The following is an 18,505-nucleotide window of genomic DNA, read 5'->3' on the forward strand; positions in this document are numbered from 1 at the left end:
GGCAATGAGTCTTTATCATCGCCGTAGAGGAATTTTCGCCCACTCTTCTTTGCAGAAGTGTTTTAATTCAGCTACACTGGAGATTTTTCAAGCTTGAACGGCCTGTTAAATATCATCTCAATACATCTTAAAAGGATTTAAGTGCAGACTAGACTTTGATTAGGCCAGGTTCGTCAGTGTTTCAACTTTTCTCCATTTGTGAATAATGGCTCTCACAGTGTCTTGATGCATGCTCAGTCATCCAGATAAGTAAATCCCCAAAAGTTGTTTCTGTTCATATGGACGTCCAGATAAACAGAATCAACTTTTGGGGTTCTCACAGTGCTTCACTGGAGTCCCAAAGCCTTAGAAATGGATCTGTTACCCTTTCAGAGAGGCTGCAACTTCGTCAAACTGGCTGGCTTCCTTGATTCAACAAGGTCGGGCTATAACCAGGCGTGGGAGTAATTGAACTCAGCTTTTAAAAAACTGCCCGTAATCAGTAAACAAAAACAATTGTCCGTTAAAGTAACCAGCTACAAAAAAAATCGTAAAAAAAGACTCGCTAAAAAATAAATAAAATAAAATAATAATAAGTTAATCCTTAGCATGTATTCTTAGCTCCGTTCCGTTTTAAAGAAAATAACCCAGTATGAAGCAATTCTCGTATGAAGACGAGAGGGAAAAAAACAGATATTTAAACTACGTAACTTCCGGTAGAGTGGGCGTGGTTTAAGCTGTCAACTAACCGAAGAACAACAAAAACAACCCAACCGCAGAGGGGGGTTCTGCCAAAGGTGAGTTCTGCACTCTCAAAAATGTACCGTATCAGGTGCCAAATGGAGCACGCGCAGTGACCCGTGTCGCTAAGTTTGGAGGCCCAGGTAGAGAGTTTGATCCAACACTCAAAGAAATGTTTTTACCGATTTGAATTTACAGCCAACGTGTTGCACGCTTTTTGGAGGTAGGCAGTAGTGTCGTTGGCTCGTGCTGTGCTAAAATGTTCAAACACACCAGGTTGCACTGTTACAATCTCAGCTTCCAGTTTATTATCCTTAAGCTAGCGACATCATACAGCTAGGCCTCCGTCTGAGCAGTCAGCCCCCCACCCCACGAAGCGACGCTCGTTATCTGACTGTAACACCGTTTCCCCGGACCCTGTTAAAAATATATCTGTTTAAAATAGCTTCGCGTATCAGCAACTGTGTGCAAGGTTTACAGTAAGACTTTTGACCTTTTTATGACTCTTTGTGGGTTGACGTTCATTTCGGGTAGCATTAATCCATTTCGTTGTTTGTTATTTTCTGAAAAACGTCATCTTTATTGACAGTTTGGTAGCATTGCAGGTTGAACTTCACCGCTGTGAGCAGTAGCGAGCAGCTGATAATGTTTAACTTTTTATACATTACAAAATCTAACTTCCTGCCCATTGTGTACGCCGAACTGAGCAAATGGTGCTGAAGAAACATTTGAAACAAAAAGATTCCAGAAAAAAGTAACAAATTATAACAGGGGTTTAAAAGTGTGTGTTTAAACTGTATAAAACAATGACCTCAGGTTAGTCATGACATATGTCCATTAGAACTTTTTCATTTCAGTGCATGGCTTCAGGGCTTGGCTGCTCCCCAGTTATACCACATAAACAGTTGTTTTCGTCTCAAGCACCCAACTGTCAGCTTACCTTTCCTTTGTTTGTCACATAAATGCAAGTTTCACCACCTTTGATGTGGTGTCAACTCTGTCTTTCTTTGCATTTTTTTTTTCACATATTCTGGCTATTTTACGGCTGCAAGCTTAAAAATAAGTTTTGCCTGCTTATGTTTCTCGTCATTTTCTCACAGCAGGGACCGAGGCATGTGATCTGATGTGGTGTTGAAAACAATCTTTCCTTTGGTCTCTGCTACATCAGAGGTAAGAATCAGGTGGGATCTGTGTAATGAGAAACGATCTATGACAGAAACATCAGACAGAGTCCGGATGAAACACTCAGTCTTTTGACAAACACACTTCAGGTGGGCTCAGTTTAAGATGATCAGACTCCGTTTGTCTGAAACTGATAGGGCTGATCGGGGTTAAAGTGAGGCTGTTGAGTGCAAGGTGGACAGGCAGGGTCGAGAATGTATGTTATTGTGATGTATGATTACCAGTTATTGAGCCTGCCTGGAGGGGTTTTTTGTCTATGGATTCTAAACCAATCCACACATTGAAAAAGCTACATTTTCTCTGGATTGAGTTATACAATTACTCATCAGATTAATCATTTTACAGCAAAAATGGCAACAGAAATTGTAATCATAGCAGAAAATGTGTTTCAGTAGGAACAGGTGGCTTCGCTGACAACTGTGCACCTGCTCTCCTCAGTGCTGCTGTGCCTCTCACGTTTCAGCTGTCTGTGACTTGTAGGTTATTCTGTGATGTTCGTGGGTTATTTTTAGACCTTTTTTTATTTTTTATCTTTTAACACCTGCACAGAAAAAGGTAAAACATAGACAAGAAGTGTCAGCCAGCAGGAGGAGCAGGACTAAAGTTTGAGGTGGTTAAAGTGGAAGTCAGTGGTAGCACATTTGTGTCCCTTTGTTTAGCACTTTGAATGAAGGACAACCCAACACTATGGGGAAAATGCCATGCACAGGCACTGGTTGGCCATAACAGGATTTGGAGCAATCACAAGTGATTAATCAATGTTCATACCCCGAGTAATCCATATGTGCTAAATCTACACCATAGGTACGTCATAATTATATACCCTTATGAAACTCTGTTGTAACTACATTTCGGCGTGGTGTCAGCCACTTGTCTACAGGCTCAAGATTCAAGAAATCTAATTTGAGCTTTCGAATCACATGCAATTACAAAGTAGAACTGATTTTTTTTATTCAATATGAGCCGCAATTAGTGATTGATCTGTGAACTTGTCAGTAAAGTGCTTACTGAGGTGGAACAATGACTGTGGAACCACTGCTATCGCCCCCTGGTGACCATTTAAAAGACAGCAGGCTTAAAGCACGTCCACCAAGCATAGGCAATTTTCCCCAAGGGTCCACATGAGAAACTGGGAGTGCTGTGGAAGGCGGCACCAATTAGGTAAACTCAGTATTTAATTTCATCTCTTTCTGAACTTATTGGTGAAACCTTGCACAACATTTTCAGATTCTCATGTGAACTTGTGGAGAAAATTAATTGCCCACCACTGCACATGGCCTTCCTGTTAGCTACAGGCCACTAATACCTATAGGTAAGGGGTGGGGAACTCCCACAGCTGATTTAAATCGCTAAATTACCTCCTCAATATGTCTTGAAGTTCTCCAGAGGCCTGGCAATGAACTAATCATTGGATTCGGGTGTGCTGACCCAGGGTGTTATCTAAAACCTGCAGGACACCAGCCCTTGAGGCCTGTAGTTCCCCCACCCCTGTTATAGGTGATAGAAAGGTGATTTTTTTTTTTGTGTACAAAATACTTGAAACTCTAAAATGCTTCAGGGAAGCTGCCACTATAGTTCTAATAGTTTTGCTGGTGGAACTAGTTCACCTGGTTCCACTGTTGTCATGTTTCTGAAAATGCTCACTCAATTTGTTTTGCATATGTGGGCTTTGAATGACAAATGTCCAGAGTAGAGAGCGCTTTATGCTTCTCCAGCTTCTTTCACAAATGCAGTTTCAGATGTCAGCTTAGACCTTTCCTGTAGGTAAATTATTTAATCCACATGGTCACTCTGAGCTGTGTATAAGGAGCATTTTCATAGTGCCGAAGATTTTTTGGACAGTCACTGTGAGAGATGAGCTGTACTGTGCTTTGAGTACATTGCACCAAAAGTATGTTTGTTTGTGGAGAATGTCAGCATAGGTGAAAACAGAAGCAGATGCTAACAAATGAAAAGCTTATCCTAATGTTTTTCTTCATTTATACAGGATTTTTATTAACAGCTACAAAATCTGCAAAAAAGTGATAAAAAGAAAAATGGAAACAAATTGAGGGGAAAAAAGAAGAAAATCTGGAAAAGTAGACTCTGGGAGGTGACTGTGCCCATAAAGCACTGTGTGAGATTAGAACTTTAGAATTAGATCACCACGCCTGCTAAACGTACGTCCCATTCTAAATTCCTTAACAGACATCAGCCCCAAAAATCCAACACTGAGAATTCTCTAAACACCACGTTAGACATGCAGGTTACATGCAAATTAAGCAATACAATTTTGACACTTAAAGACCTAAAACTTCAGTAGGGTCACATATGTTTTGGGAGGAAACTTGATTTTCATACACATTGTGATAAACAGTGTAAAATATCTCCAGCTTTATCCTTTAAAAGACATATGTAACAGCTGTCCTGATGTAATTGTCATGTTTCCATAGCATATCTTAAAAGCGTCTTTTTTTTCCCCTTTGGTCTCTTACATGGATACCTGTTCAGGACTTGAGCCATGGAGTCCTCTGATGAAGATGAGGTGCGCACCTTTGTTCAAGTCCTCAGTGAGAAGTATAACCCTGAGAATTTCCCCTATGGCCAAGGCGTAGGAGTGGTTGTTCTGCCCAGGCCTCCAGGATCCCCTGTCAAAGGTGAGAGATGACAGAGCGAGCTATTTCAGGGTTGTGATGATGCCACGTGAGCAGTGTATCACTTGTGATAAGTTCAGCCCGGCATATCTGCCTTTTTATTTGGAGTGTTGAGCTGTGAATGAGGCTCTGAACTGACTCGAGTTTCCTGTTTGCAGATCGCCTCTTCTTGCCCAGCGCACTGGTTCTGAATGACAGTGGAATCAGTAAAGCCGGCGACAGGCAAGACATCGCTGCTTCCTGCGCCCACGTGGTAGAGCTCGACCTGTCCCGCAATCAGCTGAATGACTGGGGAGAGGTGGGGGTCTTGGAGTTTTAATTGAACTTAATAAGGTTTTTCATAAAAGCAGAGCCATCTGGCTTTTGTTCAAGACAATTTAGTTGGAGTGCTGTCTGTATGCTACCATGTCAGCAGTTAAAAAGGGCTTAAATGGACACTAGTAAATGCTAGTCATAGGTTTATAAGATTAAGGTCTTTGTTTTGATGGTTATTTTAGTGTAATAAAAAATGAATACAACACATACAGATAAAAAAAATAGAAGTTAATCTCTCTTTATTGTTAGTAAGGATGCAAGCCTGGGATGTCAAACTCCTTTTACATTGTGGGCCACAAACAACCCACTTTGGTCTTGAGCGGGCTGAACCAGTAAAACTTCCCTTTCTGTCAGTAATAAGAAGTTTAACCACACTTTATTACTTTATTACTTTGGCATAGTATGAATGGCTGTGGGGGAGGTGTTTATCAGGAGGAAAAGCTGTAAAACTTAATACAGTTGAAAGTCCAAAAATGTATGCCCTCCTTCTCATTTTCCAAAGCCATCCAGTTGGCCAGTTTGGAGTCTTTGCCGGGCCGATTGTGCCCCCGGACTTTATGTTTGTAAGTTAACTGGAAAGCATGTAGATTTTTAGATGGTTATTCACTGATTCCATCTAGCCTCCATTCATCATCATTCTTTTCTTTTTGTTTGTTTGCATATGTACTGTTAATAATTAAGTTCTTAAGGTTGGGTTGTGCTGCATTGTTATTTAGCCGTGTCTACAACACAAAGGCCTCTTAAAAAAGTTGCACAGCCCTTGTTATCCCCCTCTCACAGTGCTGTTTGTTATTCAGCCGAGTGATACCGTGATGAGTGCTGTAGGCACAGTTCCCTTCTGCTGTGCCAGCTGGAACACCTGGTACCTCTCAGGTTAACTGGAGTACTCATTTATTAATAAGCAGGGTTGGATACATTTTTTTGTATGAACCAATAAATACATACACCACATATTTATTTAATATAATAATCTCTTCTTCTGTCATTCACATGGGTTTAGCATTAAGTATTTTATTTGCCATCTAGAAGCCAAAGAGTGAAAACAAGTCAATGTGAAACTAAACCAGACGCTACTGATGTGGATTAATTATCAGCTTTTTAAACAGAATGAAGGAAAATGTGAACACGGTACAGAAACACTTTAAAAATATGCCTGTTCAAGACTATCTATGGGTTGTATTTAAAGATGGATGACTCGGAACTTACCTAGAATTTAAACCGCTGTATCTCATTATACAGCTTATTTATGTGTACTAGAGTTATCTAGCTAATCAACAAGCTCTGAAAATAATGGTTTTCAAAGTAAAAGTGTTTTGAAAAGTTCTGTAACTTGTTTCTTCTTTTTCTTTGTTCTGTGTCCTGATGCTCCTGGTTTTGCCAGATCGGCACCATCGTTTCCAGCATCCCACACCTGGACTTCCTCAATCTGAGCATGAACCCGCTAAGCGGCGTGCAGCTGGAGCCGAACATGGCAGAGGTTTTTTCCAGGGTCCGACGACTGGTCCTCATTAATACACAAGTCAGCTGGGACACTGTTCACACACTCACGCAGCACACACCAGAGTAAGTGACAAAGCATGGAAAAAGGTTTTATGTTCTTTTATGTGTGGCAATGAGAGAATTTGTATATTTTTGTCTAAGCGTCTGCATATATAGAGATTTACAATGTTTTCAGAGTTCTCTCTGCAGTCCTGTGAAAAACTAAGTACACCCCTACTGCTTCCATGGGAGGTGTGAGAATAAGTAGCAGCCAGTTGCTAATGGGACACATTTAACTCAACAAATGTGAGCACCTCTGAAAAAGCAGACGTTTTGGTAGCCTACTGCTAAGGGGATGTCTGAGCAAATTCACTCCAGACTGAGCAATACTCAGAGAAACTGATAAAAGCCCAACAGCTACATCTCAGACTCTACAGCCCTCAATTAGTGTGTAAAATTGGAAAGTTCGTGACAACACAATTTTTTTTTTTTAAACTGAACTTGTTAGTAAGGGTTTCCGGGCTTCTTCACTCTAAAACAAACATGGCAGGAATGTTTAGGTTTGCTGAAGTTGACAAAACTACAACAGAATGACTGAAAAAGAAAACAATGAACATGTTTCAATGACCCAGTCAAAGTCCAGAACTCAACCAAGCTGTTGGGAGATGTGTATTAAAGAATGCCCACAGACCTCAATGTTGTAAAGAAGAGTGTGCCAGTAGTCCTCCAGTGATGTGAGAGATGACTCTTAAAAACAATTGCCTCACATAATTGTTGCTAATGTGGCTCTACAAGCTACTGAGTCATAATGAATCACTTAGTTTTTTGTGCCACTCTGACCACTCAGAGTTGCTCAGAACATTAGCGAGCAGATTAGTGATGCGTTCCTCCTTTATCTTGAGCACACAGATGTAGACTCAACAGGAATTCCAGGAAGTTATGCCCCACCTTGCCATGTTTAGGGAGGTTGGGTTGACGCATGAGGAGTAATGGTTGGTTGGTTTAGCCACAAAAGAAGAAATCTTTTCAATTTTCGTCAACAAGCCAGGGCTGTGCCAGTTCCAATCAGCAGGAGCCTCGCTATCATGGCTCTGTATAGGTAGATGTCTTCAACGTCCTCCAATGTGAGTGTTGCCAGGCTCGTTCCACTGAAAGGCTGTCGTGTATCTGCAGCAAATGTTCCGACGATCAGGCTCCCCCGCGCCCAGGTTTCTCGTCGAGAGGGTGTCAGTAGTGTTTAATATAATTCAGTCCAGTTTTATTTGTTGTAAACAGGGTAGAGAACTCAGAACATATGGTGACAATTGGAAACACGATAACAGCTGCCTTATTCTTTTGAAGAATCAAAAGCACCTTAATGCATATTACACAGATTATACAAAGAATCTTTGATGTCCTCAAAAATGCCAGTTTCCTTGCACCTCATCTTCCAGGCTGGAGGAGCTCTTCCTGTGTCTGAACGGCTACAACAGCGTGTCAGAGTCCCAGACGACATGCCCGTCGCTACGCCTGCTGCAGATTACAGATAACCAGCTGCAGGATTGGGCAGAAGTGAGGAAGTTTGGGCTGCTGTACCCCAGTCTGAGCACACTGGTGCTGGCCAATAACAGCGTGGACTCTGTGGGAGACACCAAGGAGACACTGGAGCACCTCTTCCCCAACCTGCGTAGCATCAACCTCAACAATTCAGGTCGGAGTCCTAAAAGTCTTTTAATCTGTCTGTATTCAGTGCAAGGTGTGAACAAATAGCCCTATAACTCATTATGTTTATTATTATTATTATTGTTGTTGTTGTTGTTGTTGTTATTCAGGTCTTAGTAAATGGATCGACATTGAAAGGCTGAATTTCTTTCCCAAACTGGTGGAGGTCAAAGCAAAGGGAATCCCTTTACTGCAGTCTTACAGCACCGAGGAGAGACGTAGCCTCCTTTTAGCACAGTAAGTCTGAAGCTGTGTGCTCGTTTGTTCAGTAACTTCATCATCGAAATACTCATTGAGCACTTTTAACACCCGACTGCTGCACCTGCCCTCAGGCTGCCCTCCGTAATGGTGCTGAACGGGGGTGCCGTGTCTAATGGTGAGAGAGAGGATGCTGAGAGGTTCTTCATCAGATACTACCAGGACTGTCCAGAGCAGGAGCGTCCCGAGAGGTGGAGCATCATCCACACATACATTTTTCACTGCACACATAATCATAGTGAATAAGTTTACTCATGGATAATAATAATAATTCAAAGCTGCGGCTGACCGCTGACGCTGTAGTAACTAGTAGAAGTGGACGAGGAATAATATGTAGTCTCAAAAAGACACTTTGCATATGCAGTGGTGCTGATGGCCAGCTAAGATGCGTGGGTAGAAGTTGGCGTTAGGCAACTGTGTGAATTGTGAATTTATCGTTAAATAAAATTAGCCATTAGCTTTATTTCTTCTTTTTTACTTTTTGAGGGGTTTCTTTGGATCATTTAAGTTTGTTAACTTAGTGATCTGCATCCTAAAACAAGGTAGAAAATTAACATGTAACTAAATTTCAAAGGCACACACTCTCCAGATGGAAAGGATCATTTGCAGCCAGTGTTTTGAGAAACTGTTCTACTTTGGCAAATCGTCCTACCCATATTATAATTTGACGGCGACTTGTGACTAATACAAACCATAACCATAAGAAATATTCACAATGGGTTAAAAAAATGATGTAAATTTGGGGTTTGTGTTACGCGTATGCGCAGAAACAACAGGTGGGATGGTTTGTGAGGTAGGATAGATTCCCAGAACACCGGTTCTCATTTCGTGGCCATATTTCAGCAACAGGTTTTGTACAAAAAAAGTCTAAAACTCAGAGATATTCAGTTAAACAATCTTCTTCTTTCAGATGTTTTCTTTAGGGGTCATCACCCTCTAACCCTATCCCTAGCGTCCTCCTCTGCATGTGCTTCTTCACTATATCGATGAACTTTCTGTGAGGTCTTCCTCTCTTCCTCCTCCCTGGCAGCTCAATATTTAGCATCATTTGTCCAATGTATCCACTCTCTCTTCTCTCCCAAACTATCTGAGCCTCGCCTCTCTAACTTTATCTCCAAACTGCTGAACTTGAGCTGTCCCTCTGACATCCTCGTTTTTAATCATTTCCATTTTGGTCACTGCCAGTGAAAACCTGAGCATCTTCAGCTCGGCCTGCTGTCTTTTTTTCAGTGCTACTGTCTCCAAGCCATACATTATAGCAGCTCTCGGTACCATCTTAAAACCCTGTCCACTCCACCCCTGACTGCACTTTGTTTTCTTGTGCACTGTCTTGCTTTGGATGGTTGAGCCTGGTTCTGCCAGAGGTTTTTTTTCCTCTTAAAAGGGAGTTTTTCCTCCCCACTGTCCCACAAGTGCTTGCTCATAGTGGGTGATATGATTGTTGGGGTTTTCTCTGTATTGTTGTAGGAACTTTACCTTACGATATAAAGCTTCTTGAGTGTTCGACTGTTGTTGTGATTTGGTGCTATATAAATAAAACTGAACTGAATTGAATGTAGCTGAGTTTAAACCATTGCGAAGAAGAATCAGTGTTGGTCAGATTTTACTGAAGTTTTTATCAAAGTCACATTTATCGATTTGCGGGCAGTAACCCTTGAGCGGTGATGGATCGTGAGCCTGATGAGCTACTACAGCACTGACATCTTTTGGCTTGAGAAAATAGCTAACATGATAAATTAAAAAATATATTGTGTAGCATTATGTTGATCAATAAATTGTTGTTGTTTTTTTCAGCTCTAAAATTTACATCAGATTGTTTTCATTGCTTCATTACAACATTCCGATGAGACATTTAGAGTAAAATTCATATTGAAAGTCTTCACTAAATACCTTAAATATGGAGCACAAGGCGCCAGCACTGGCTTTCAATTGGAAAGCTAAGCGGCATTTACGTTTGCATTATATTCATATGGGAACACCTGCTGATTCACAACATTAGCAACCAATCTCCATCCCTGTCCTCAGTTTGGGTCCAGCACACTATATGTTTTTTTTTTGCGGGGGGAGGTTGAAAGCCTTCCTCGGGGGGGCTCGCAGGGGTGAAATAATTCACCAACTGCATTCCACTTAACCTCAGCAGAATGTTGGGGAGGGATTTCTGGAGGAAGGTGTAGTCCCTGACTGGGGGAAACTAACCTTTGGGAGACAATGCCACCACTCTCTCCCTGCTCAATGAGTCCTTTGTGCTGGGAATTCTCTGATTGGGAAAACTGATACACCAGGTAGCAGGTTGTTTTTTTTATGTATACACCTACTCTGTCAACCTGAAGCCTTAATTTGAGAAATTTGATTTGTTTTCTGATGTCACATGAGCTGTCACAGCACTCCTGGCTATAAATTATTTTATTACCTGTGGCAGAACTTGTTTGTCCATCAGGAGCAGTTAATAGTTATTTTATTTCTATGTCAAACACATTCATCGCCATCTAAAAACTTCATTTTCTTTGTGTTCAGCTTCATCGCTCTGATTTTATTTTTGTCCATCAAGCGTTGCGTTTGCGGTGTTGGTTTGGGAGGGGTTCGGTGTAGGTCCAGGGTCGGGTATAACCGTGACTGTGCATGTGCATGCGGGCGTTATCGGGGTGTCAGACACACTCAGTAGGCAGTGAGCGCACAGCTATCCCCTTTCCTTTCGGATGAGGCTGCGGCCTCGCTACCCCAAGAGATCAGAGCTCTGCAGGTGGGTCACAGCCTCTCAAGTGAACACATCTGACACAGCCTGGCTTTGAGTAACTATAAACGTGTTCTCAAACCATAAACTAGACTAACTGAGATGGATACACCCCAACAATTCCTTGGAAAAAATGGGAAAGGGAAGAAAACAGCACTGGGCAGGAAGGATTAGTGGCGAGAAAGAGTAGAGGCAAGGGTTAAAAAAGAAACCAGAGAGTCTGCGTATCCGGTGAAGTTAGCAGTTAGTGGGTCTAAACAGAGCCACAGTCTCAGGGAAAGACGTGGGAAAATTTACATTTTAACTTTTTGAGGTGCTCATACGTTCAAGTAAATAACTGGAGAAATGTGAGAATGAGTCGATGAAATGCCAAAACAGGAGAGCTCAGCTACATGGTGTCTCTTGGCTTCACAGTCTTGTAATTTCCTCCGCAGGAATCAAAGAATGCCAAAATGACAGTTGGAATGTCGGCTTCTTATCACCTGCAGCATTGTTTGCCCCATTATACCATGCTTACCACCTTAAATGAAGCCTCTTTGGTAAATGGCTTCTCTTAGAATGGCACTTTGTGCACTGTGGCCTTAGTGGAGAATTCCCAGGGTGGACTGCAAGTTTGGCCAGAAAATCCCAGGGCCAGGGCAGCGGCTTTGTGGAGGAGTTTTGGGGAGGGAAGTGAAATTGCTTTGATTGGCCCAGCTGTTACAGTAGCTTTGAAAGCACAGGCCTTTTCTCCTGGATTTTATTTAATCGTTCCTGGGGCCTTATCTCGAACACGCATTCCCCTGAGATGGCTGAGAGCTTTCTCACGGCAAGCAAGTGGCAGACAACTCGGTGTTTCTCTGCCTCTTAAACACTCATAGCTTGTTTCCATAACCCTGAGTTTAAAGTCTTTTTAAAAAAATCTGAAATATCTTAAATATACTTGCTGTTTCTATTTCACACCTGTACTTCATCTAAGAAGGAAAAAAAGAGGATGTATAACCTGTGAGTCTGAAAAGTGAAGCCAGTGTTGAACAGCCTTTTACCTGCATTCTTCATAACAGCCAGCAGAGGGCACAAAGAGAAGTCTTGTCCTATACAAGTCTATAAGAAGATTGCCCTGCTTTTAACTTGATTCGTGACCTCATGAAGCATTTTCACAATGACTTTATCATCTCTGTCTTTAGTTTTAAGTGTTATTTTGTACAGCTTGTTGTTAAATTTCTAGATTTTGATTCCATTTAGAGTAAATCAGTGCTAAAACACAGTGTGATTGTGACATCAGAGGGCAGGGTGGAGCCGTAGACCAAGCTGCTCTTTGAATGTCGAAATGAAGCCTACATCCTATCATTAGTACAGGGTGTATGTTATTTACCATAGCAACAATGGGGGGGGAGGCAAAGAGACACTGTGGTCTACCTTAAAAATGCCATTATGTGTTATCATGATTATTTGGGCAAATATTTTTCCATATATTTGTAGAATAACATGCAGGCATGTCTGACAAACTCATTTTTCAGTTAGTTTTGGCAAATATTCAAAAATTATATGCATATAATGAGCTAGTTAGCGGTTAGCATACCCTGGAAAATCCTCCTTTCTGAAACTTAGAATGGGTGCATTTATAAAAGGGTCTTAATGTTTTATTCAGAATGACCTGAACTGAGTGGATGAATTCAGCAGGAAAGTGTTTCTAGAGGCCAAGCCTGAGGGCTGTTTTCCCATAGACTCTTATAGTACCAGTCTGTTTGCAGTCATAGATATCACTACCTCCTTGCAATTATAAAAAAATAAAGATTTAAGGGGTTTTTCACACCTGCACTGTTTAGGCCGTGTAAATCAAATTCTGGTCTTTTTTTATTTAATTTATAGTCAGAACATAATCTGACCTCCATCCAACCCCAACTACCAGGTGTGCGCTGCTAGTTTGAGATAAATGCCTCCTCGTAGTCAGATGTGCTTTGCATCCTAGGATGCGGCAGAAGACCATACACATGCAGAGAGCTCAAACTGTAGCAGCTAGCTGTGGAATAAACCAAAGGTCCAGAAGACAGCATTTCCCTTCATTGGCCAATAAGCAGAATGCCTGCTCTGCCACGGTTTGTGGTGATGCATTTTTGGTTGACTTGGAGTTTTCTCTCTGTAAAAAGAAACAAAGCCATGAGTAAAAGCCACAAGTTTACAAATTCATCAGCTGATTAAGACTAAAGAAACTAGAGGTGTTAAAACACCCTGAGATACTTTGCAAGGGCCTCACTTTTCAGAGACTATGTAGTCACTGCCATGTCTGAGAAACACCATACTTTGTGTGGTGGATTTCAAGTGTATGTCTTGTAGGAGTTTGTGTGTCTTTGCTGTATGCTGATGTCATTCAGTTGAGCTGATAACAAATAAAAAAATAACACGAGCTCTGCTTTGTTGCAGGTACCGTATCCTCGTGTCCAAATATGGCCACCTGGCTCCACTGGCTGAGGTAGACCTGAGACCCAGCCTCACCATGGTGGTTGTTCGCTGGGGTGACAGGGTGGAGACAGTCAGCCTCCGTCTGGAGCAAACAGTGGGTGACCTAAAAAAACACCTTAAGGGTCTGCTGCAGCTACCCAATGGGATGAGGCTCTTCTACATCGACCGAGAGATGTGTTCAATGTTTGGACCAGAGGAGCTGAAGTGCGGCACCCGGGCCCTGCATTCCTACGGCATTCGAGACGGGGATGAGATCCTGGTAGTGCCCAGGGACAAAAGCCGCTGCAGCTCCTCGGGTCTTTGAGTCGGGAGGTTCTCCACTTCTGGATGACTTGGATTGGAGGAATTGTAGAAATGATAAATTACTGGATATTACGCTTTTGACTTGAACCCTTTTTTTAGATATCAAAAAAAGGGTGGGTGTTTTGGATGGTAAAGAGGTTTGCTGTCTAAAATCTTGATCACATTTATGCAATAGTACATTTGCACATAGTTGTTCGATATTTACAAAGCCTTGAATTCAAGTCGCACATTTCTATGCTTCATGTGCCTTGAGTTACAAGTGCAGTTTACATCTTATTGATGAAGCATAAAAAAAAAGATCAAAAAGTTCTAGGACTGCTCCCTTAATGGCCGAAAAACCATACCTGACTCGAAATTTGGCCGTTCTCCCCTTCAGGGTCTTCCACATGTGCACCTCTGGATAAATATCAGTCTTGTTATGACCACTTCCACTGGTTCTTCTGTTTGCTGGATATCTTTTGCAGTCAAAACAGCAGTCATTCAGCTTGAATTTAATTTCTGAGAAAACAATGGAAATTGCAGGAAGGCAGAGCTGGTAGACTTGAGAGCCATGTGCCATGCATATGTCATATGTGTTTACAATCCAGGTCCTTCCCCTTGAATATTGTCCATCAAGACATTATAGTAGATCTCATGGTCTTTAATAGTGGACTGGCTGACCTTGGAGGATGCCAAGAACGTGTGGGCATCCTCCTCTCTGCTATTTTTACCTGATGTTGAACTTTTAGGCTTGAAAACTGGACTGTTTGTTGAAAAACTGTTTGTTTAAGCAAGTCCAAAGAAAGGCAAGTGCAGGTGGTAAGAGCGGGCGCATCCAAAGAAAGCCACCGCGCTAACGTGATCGGGATAGGCACAAGAACACAACCTCGAAGGGGAGTTCAGCCAAATTTATATCTGATGTGTTTTTAGATTTTTAGGGGCTGCAGAACATTAAGATCATACTTTCCTTCATACAACTGTCTTTAATTTTTTTTTAAATTGTTTCCCTTATTATGAATTAAATGCATAAATTGCACACCAATTTTAAAACTAAAATCACCTTATAATTAAAGCATTTGAAGGGTTAAAACAGACCTTCTAATCCCTACTGTTGATATTTCTGCACCAAACTGAGAACGAATTAGTATTTTTAAAGAGCGAATACATTAAAATTAGGAGACAAATATAAATTATACACGATTTCAGATTCAAATTCATTGGATATCAGAAATGCCCTTTCTGAGAATACATTCTGCCACTTTCATTGCACATTGTTCCTCCGTAATGATTACACTTTGATCAGCATTGTCATTTTTCTCCATGTTTCTTTTGTAAAAGATGAATTGATGCCTGTTCGCTATAAACTGGCTGCAGGAGATTTTGTACAGCCTGGGCTAAAATTGTTCCAACCTATTACGTTCTCCAGAAGCAACCATGACGACAAAAATAAATAAATAATAATAATAATCATACTGCAATGATTGCAACTAATCAGGCTTTAAACGTGGTCTTGATTTTTTTGTAGTGCCAAGGTTTTGTAAATTGGGCACCATCCATATTTGCACTGCATTAAAAAAATTACGTTTTATTTACATTTTCATGATGATGACAGCCTCAAAGCACTGCTCTACTTTTCTAACCATTATTTAAGTGGAGAAGATTTTGTTTTGTTTTGATTTCCTGCAGGAAGAGTTTGTAGATAAGCAGCACATGTAATTCCCTACTTAGACTTTCTCCACGCGATTGTAGTGAAATATCCCGGAATAACCTGCAAGCTGATGCATAAATGCCATGTGTTGGGGGTAACGTGCACGCGCACACCCGCACACACACTCGGATACCTCTCAGTCGAGACGCCCTGGCAGAAAGACGAGACATGTCTGAGGTGAGCTCGGGTCTGGGACAGAGAAAAGAAGGAGTGTTGATGCTCAAGTTACCGCAGGTCTTCTGGCTGTCCTGCGCATGAATGGAGCGCAAGAGCAGCTGAGAAGCGCTGAGGCTCACTCTGTATGGTAACCACACACCAGCTGCTGTGTCACGGACACTTCCGCTGGATTTAAGTTGGAACAGGTTCACCAAACAGCTTCTTGGCCCTCACCGGTCCACCCAAGTCTCTCTCCTTTACATTTCCATCTCACAGACACCCAAACTTTTAGTTTGCGCTGTTTCGCAGGTCCTGGTGTTGTGAGCTTTCAGCAGGAATTTTTCAACCCATCTTATCGCCTGAACATTTATTTTACTTTAGCTGATGAGACTTTGGCTGTTGGTGTCTGCTGTGTTTTACCAGCTGGAGCATTACAGATGTAGTCACTTAAACTATGTGTCATAACAATACTGGTGCATTTTTTTCACGTGTTCGTTGGTAGCAAGTGAAGTTATTTGGAGTTAAGTCATTGTTGCTGTGGTTCTTTCTCTAATTTAGACTCTAATTAGAGCTCCCAGGTCAAAATGCTTCTCTTGAGCGTCCGCAAATAAAGTGTTTTGTTGTGCTTATGCAAGCATGTGAACATGTGCTGGGGTGCACTTGTCCTGCGGCAAGCTCACAGTGCCATCTGGACTGACAGATTTTCTTTGTGTAGTAGATGACTGGAGATCTCTTTGTTTTATTGACTTTTATTAATCTGTATTATGATGAGTGGGCTGTTGAGAAGTGCTGGGATAAGTGTGAGGGGTTTGTTTTGTTTTGTTTGGGTCATTGTGAGGTTGGTTTGCACAGTCTCATATGTCTTTGTTTCTTTCAGCATTTCATCATTTGCAAGACGTGTCATTTCAGGGAAACGATGTTGTTTTATGGGCATTTGTAATTTTGACATTTCTAGAATATTAACTGCGCCTGTCACCTTTTTATCTATCCTTCAGTAATACCAAAACAGAGTTTATTTACAGATTTTAAAAAGTTAAAAAAAATTGATGATCTAAAGTTCACTTTGCCTTGTGCTGGTTAGAGTGTGTGGTGTTTAATTTATATTTCGTTTGCTCTCTGTATTGCTTTTCTTCCGTGCACTTTTAATTCTTGTTTGCATTACTGCAATCTTTCTATACCTGTACTGTATAATGGTGCTTTAACTTCTCTTAAATAAAAAAAAATAAATACTGATTGTTCCAGCTAATTGCAGTGTTATTTTTTTCATAATAATTCTGCAATAATAGTCAATACCTATAGTGTGTGGGGGGATTTTTTGTGTTTAGTTTTTTGTTTTTATCTAATTCGGGACATTAAATGACCCCACACAACTGTTCATTATCCAGTTCATATGGACACTATAGCAAACATACACAAATCAACTGTAGGAAACATTTCTAGCATGTAAAAATACCACAATGAGGTTATGAATGAGTTCATCTGTCACTTTAAGACCCATACAGGGAGACCACAGTTGATTGGTGGATTCAAACCTTCTTGCTGTGGGTCGATGTGACAGATTTTCTTTTTTTGTTTCGTCATTTATTTGACAATTAAGTCTGTTTTTCCCAGAATGTCCCCATTTTATTTGGCTTTTTTTTGTATTTAAATATACTTTATTTTTTTTAAATGTAGAACATGTCTTTATGAAGTTATCAGTTTTTCATTAGGAATTTGACTTTTGGGAGCAACTGGCCTTTTTTTAAATTATTATTATTATTATTATTATTATTATTATTATTATTAATTTTATCATGTTTTCCTGTCTAGTGAGTTTAGTTTTTTCTTCTTTAATTTGCCCCTTTTTATATTTTTTGTCATAAATTTGCCCGTTTTGATTTTGAATACTGCTATTTTTTTCTCATGAACTTGTCGTGGTGTTTTTTTTTGTCATATGTTTGCAAACCTGCACAGCCACTTTATTCTTTTCACTTTCAGTGTACCAAAACGTTGTGATCTGTTACATCTGGACAGCAGACAAATTGTTTGGGTCTTCTTGTGATGTGTGCTAGCTGTGTGAGCTAATGCTCAAGTCTGTCTTTTAATACCCACTGCCATTTAACTGTCGCTGGTTAGACTAATTGATGAGCCTATATTGCTATTCATTATCTCAAAAGGTAAAAATGGACTTGTCATTCCAACTGTTGCAAAAAGCTACTGGTTAGTATAAAAACTGTCAGATATTCAGATTAGTTTAATAATATGAACCGGCCTCTTTACATGTTGACATTTCACCGTCCTGATTGAAAGACAAGGGATGGAGTGGGCACACTGCTCGTGTTACGAGCTAAAGGGACACGAGATCAGCGTGCACAGCTCTGTTTCTTAATGCTTGGCCCTGGAGAAGATCGGAGGAATCCTGCAGACCTTCTCTTTATCGCTGGAGTGTTTCAGTCGAGCTGCAAAAAGTCCATTCCATACGTGTCAGGCGGTGTTGTGTTTCTGGGGCATTCCCTCTTAATTTCCTCCTCGTCTTTTTCCAACACCATGGCACTAATCCTGTGTAGGATATCTCTGCCAACCATCACTACCCACTCCTCAGCACATTGTCAGCATGAAGAACAACTTGTCAATGGCTGGGATCCAAGGAGGCATTTTGGTCCTGTAGTTAGAAAGCTGTATTTTCTTTTTATTCCCTTCGAGATTATTTTTTTCTTATACTTTTTTTGTCTGCATTTCTCAACTCATTATCTGTACTGACCTTTGGCAGCCATGTTTATTACCACATTTCTTGGTGTCTTAAGATCTTCATAGGGTCACAACTTCAAATGTCTTGAAAATAATTACACGGCAATACCTCACATGAACATAATTAGGGATGAATCCCAGCAACTTCGGTTGTCCCAATAACGTTTCCAG

At 41.0% G+C, this 18,505-nt stretch overlaps 1 protein-coding gene across 1 annotated transcript; it reads left to right on the plus strand.

Annotated features, from left to right (window-relative positions):
* Positions 1-715: 715 nt before the first annotated feature.
* On the plus strand, positions 716-16,821 carry LOC146624680 (tubulin-specific chaperone cofactor E-like protein). The gene is made up of 9 exons (XM_085364064.1): positions 716-776; positions 1,821-1,890; positions 4,393-4,538; positions 4,694-4,833; positions 6,232-6,413; positions 7,763-8,019; positions 8,141-8,267; positions 8,363-8,479; positions 13,423-16,821. The coding sequence occupies exons 3-9, from the start codon at positions 4,403-4,405 to the stop codon at positions 13,763-13,765; spliced, it is 1,302 nt and encodes a 433-aa protein (XP_085220190.1). The 5' UTR covers positions 716-776; positions 1,821-1,890; positions 4,393-4,402; the 3' UTR covers positions 13,766-16,821.
* The last annotated feature ends 1,684 nt before the right edge of the window (positions 16,822-18,505 follow it).

The sequence above is a fragment of the Diplotaxodon limnothrissa genome, linkage group LG10 (genome assembly GCF_057381915.1).
Source record: "Diplotaxodon limnothrissa isolate DT_005_m linkage group LG10, D_limnothrissa_male_GT1.1, whole genome shotgun sequence".
Taxonomy (NCBI): Eukaryota; Metazoa; Chordata; class Actinopteri; order Cichliformes; family Cichlidae; genus Diplotaxodon; species Diplotaxodon limnothrissa.

Bases quoted from the DNA above. Each gene is read 5' to 3' on its own strand.
- LOC146624680 (XM_085364064.1), top strand. From the start codon at position 4,403: ATGGAGTCCTCTGATGAAGATGAGGTGCGCACCTTTGTTCAAGTCCTC. The intron at 6,414-7,762 runs GTAAGTGACAAA...CTCATCTTCCAG, and splicing joins CTCACGCAGCACACACCAGA to GCTGGAGGAGCTCTTCCTGT. The intron at 8,268-8,362 runs GTAAGTCTGAAG...ACCTGCCCTCAG, and splicing joins CGTAGCCTCCTTTTAGCACA to GCTGCCCTCCGTAATGGTGC.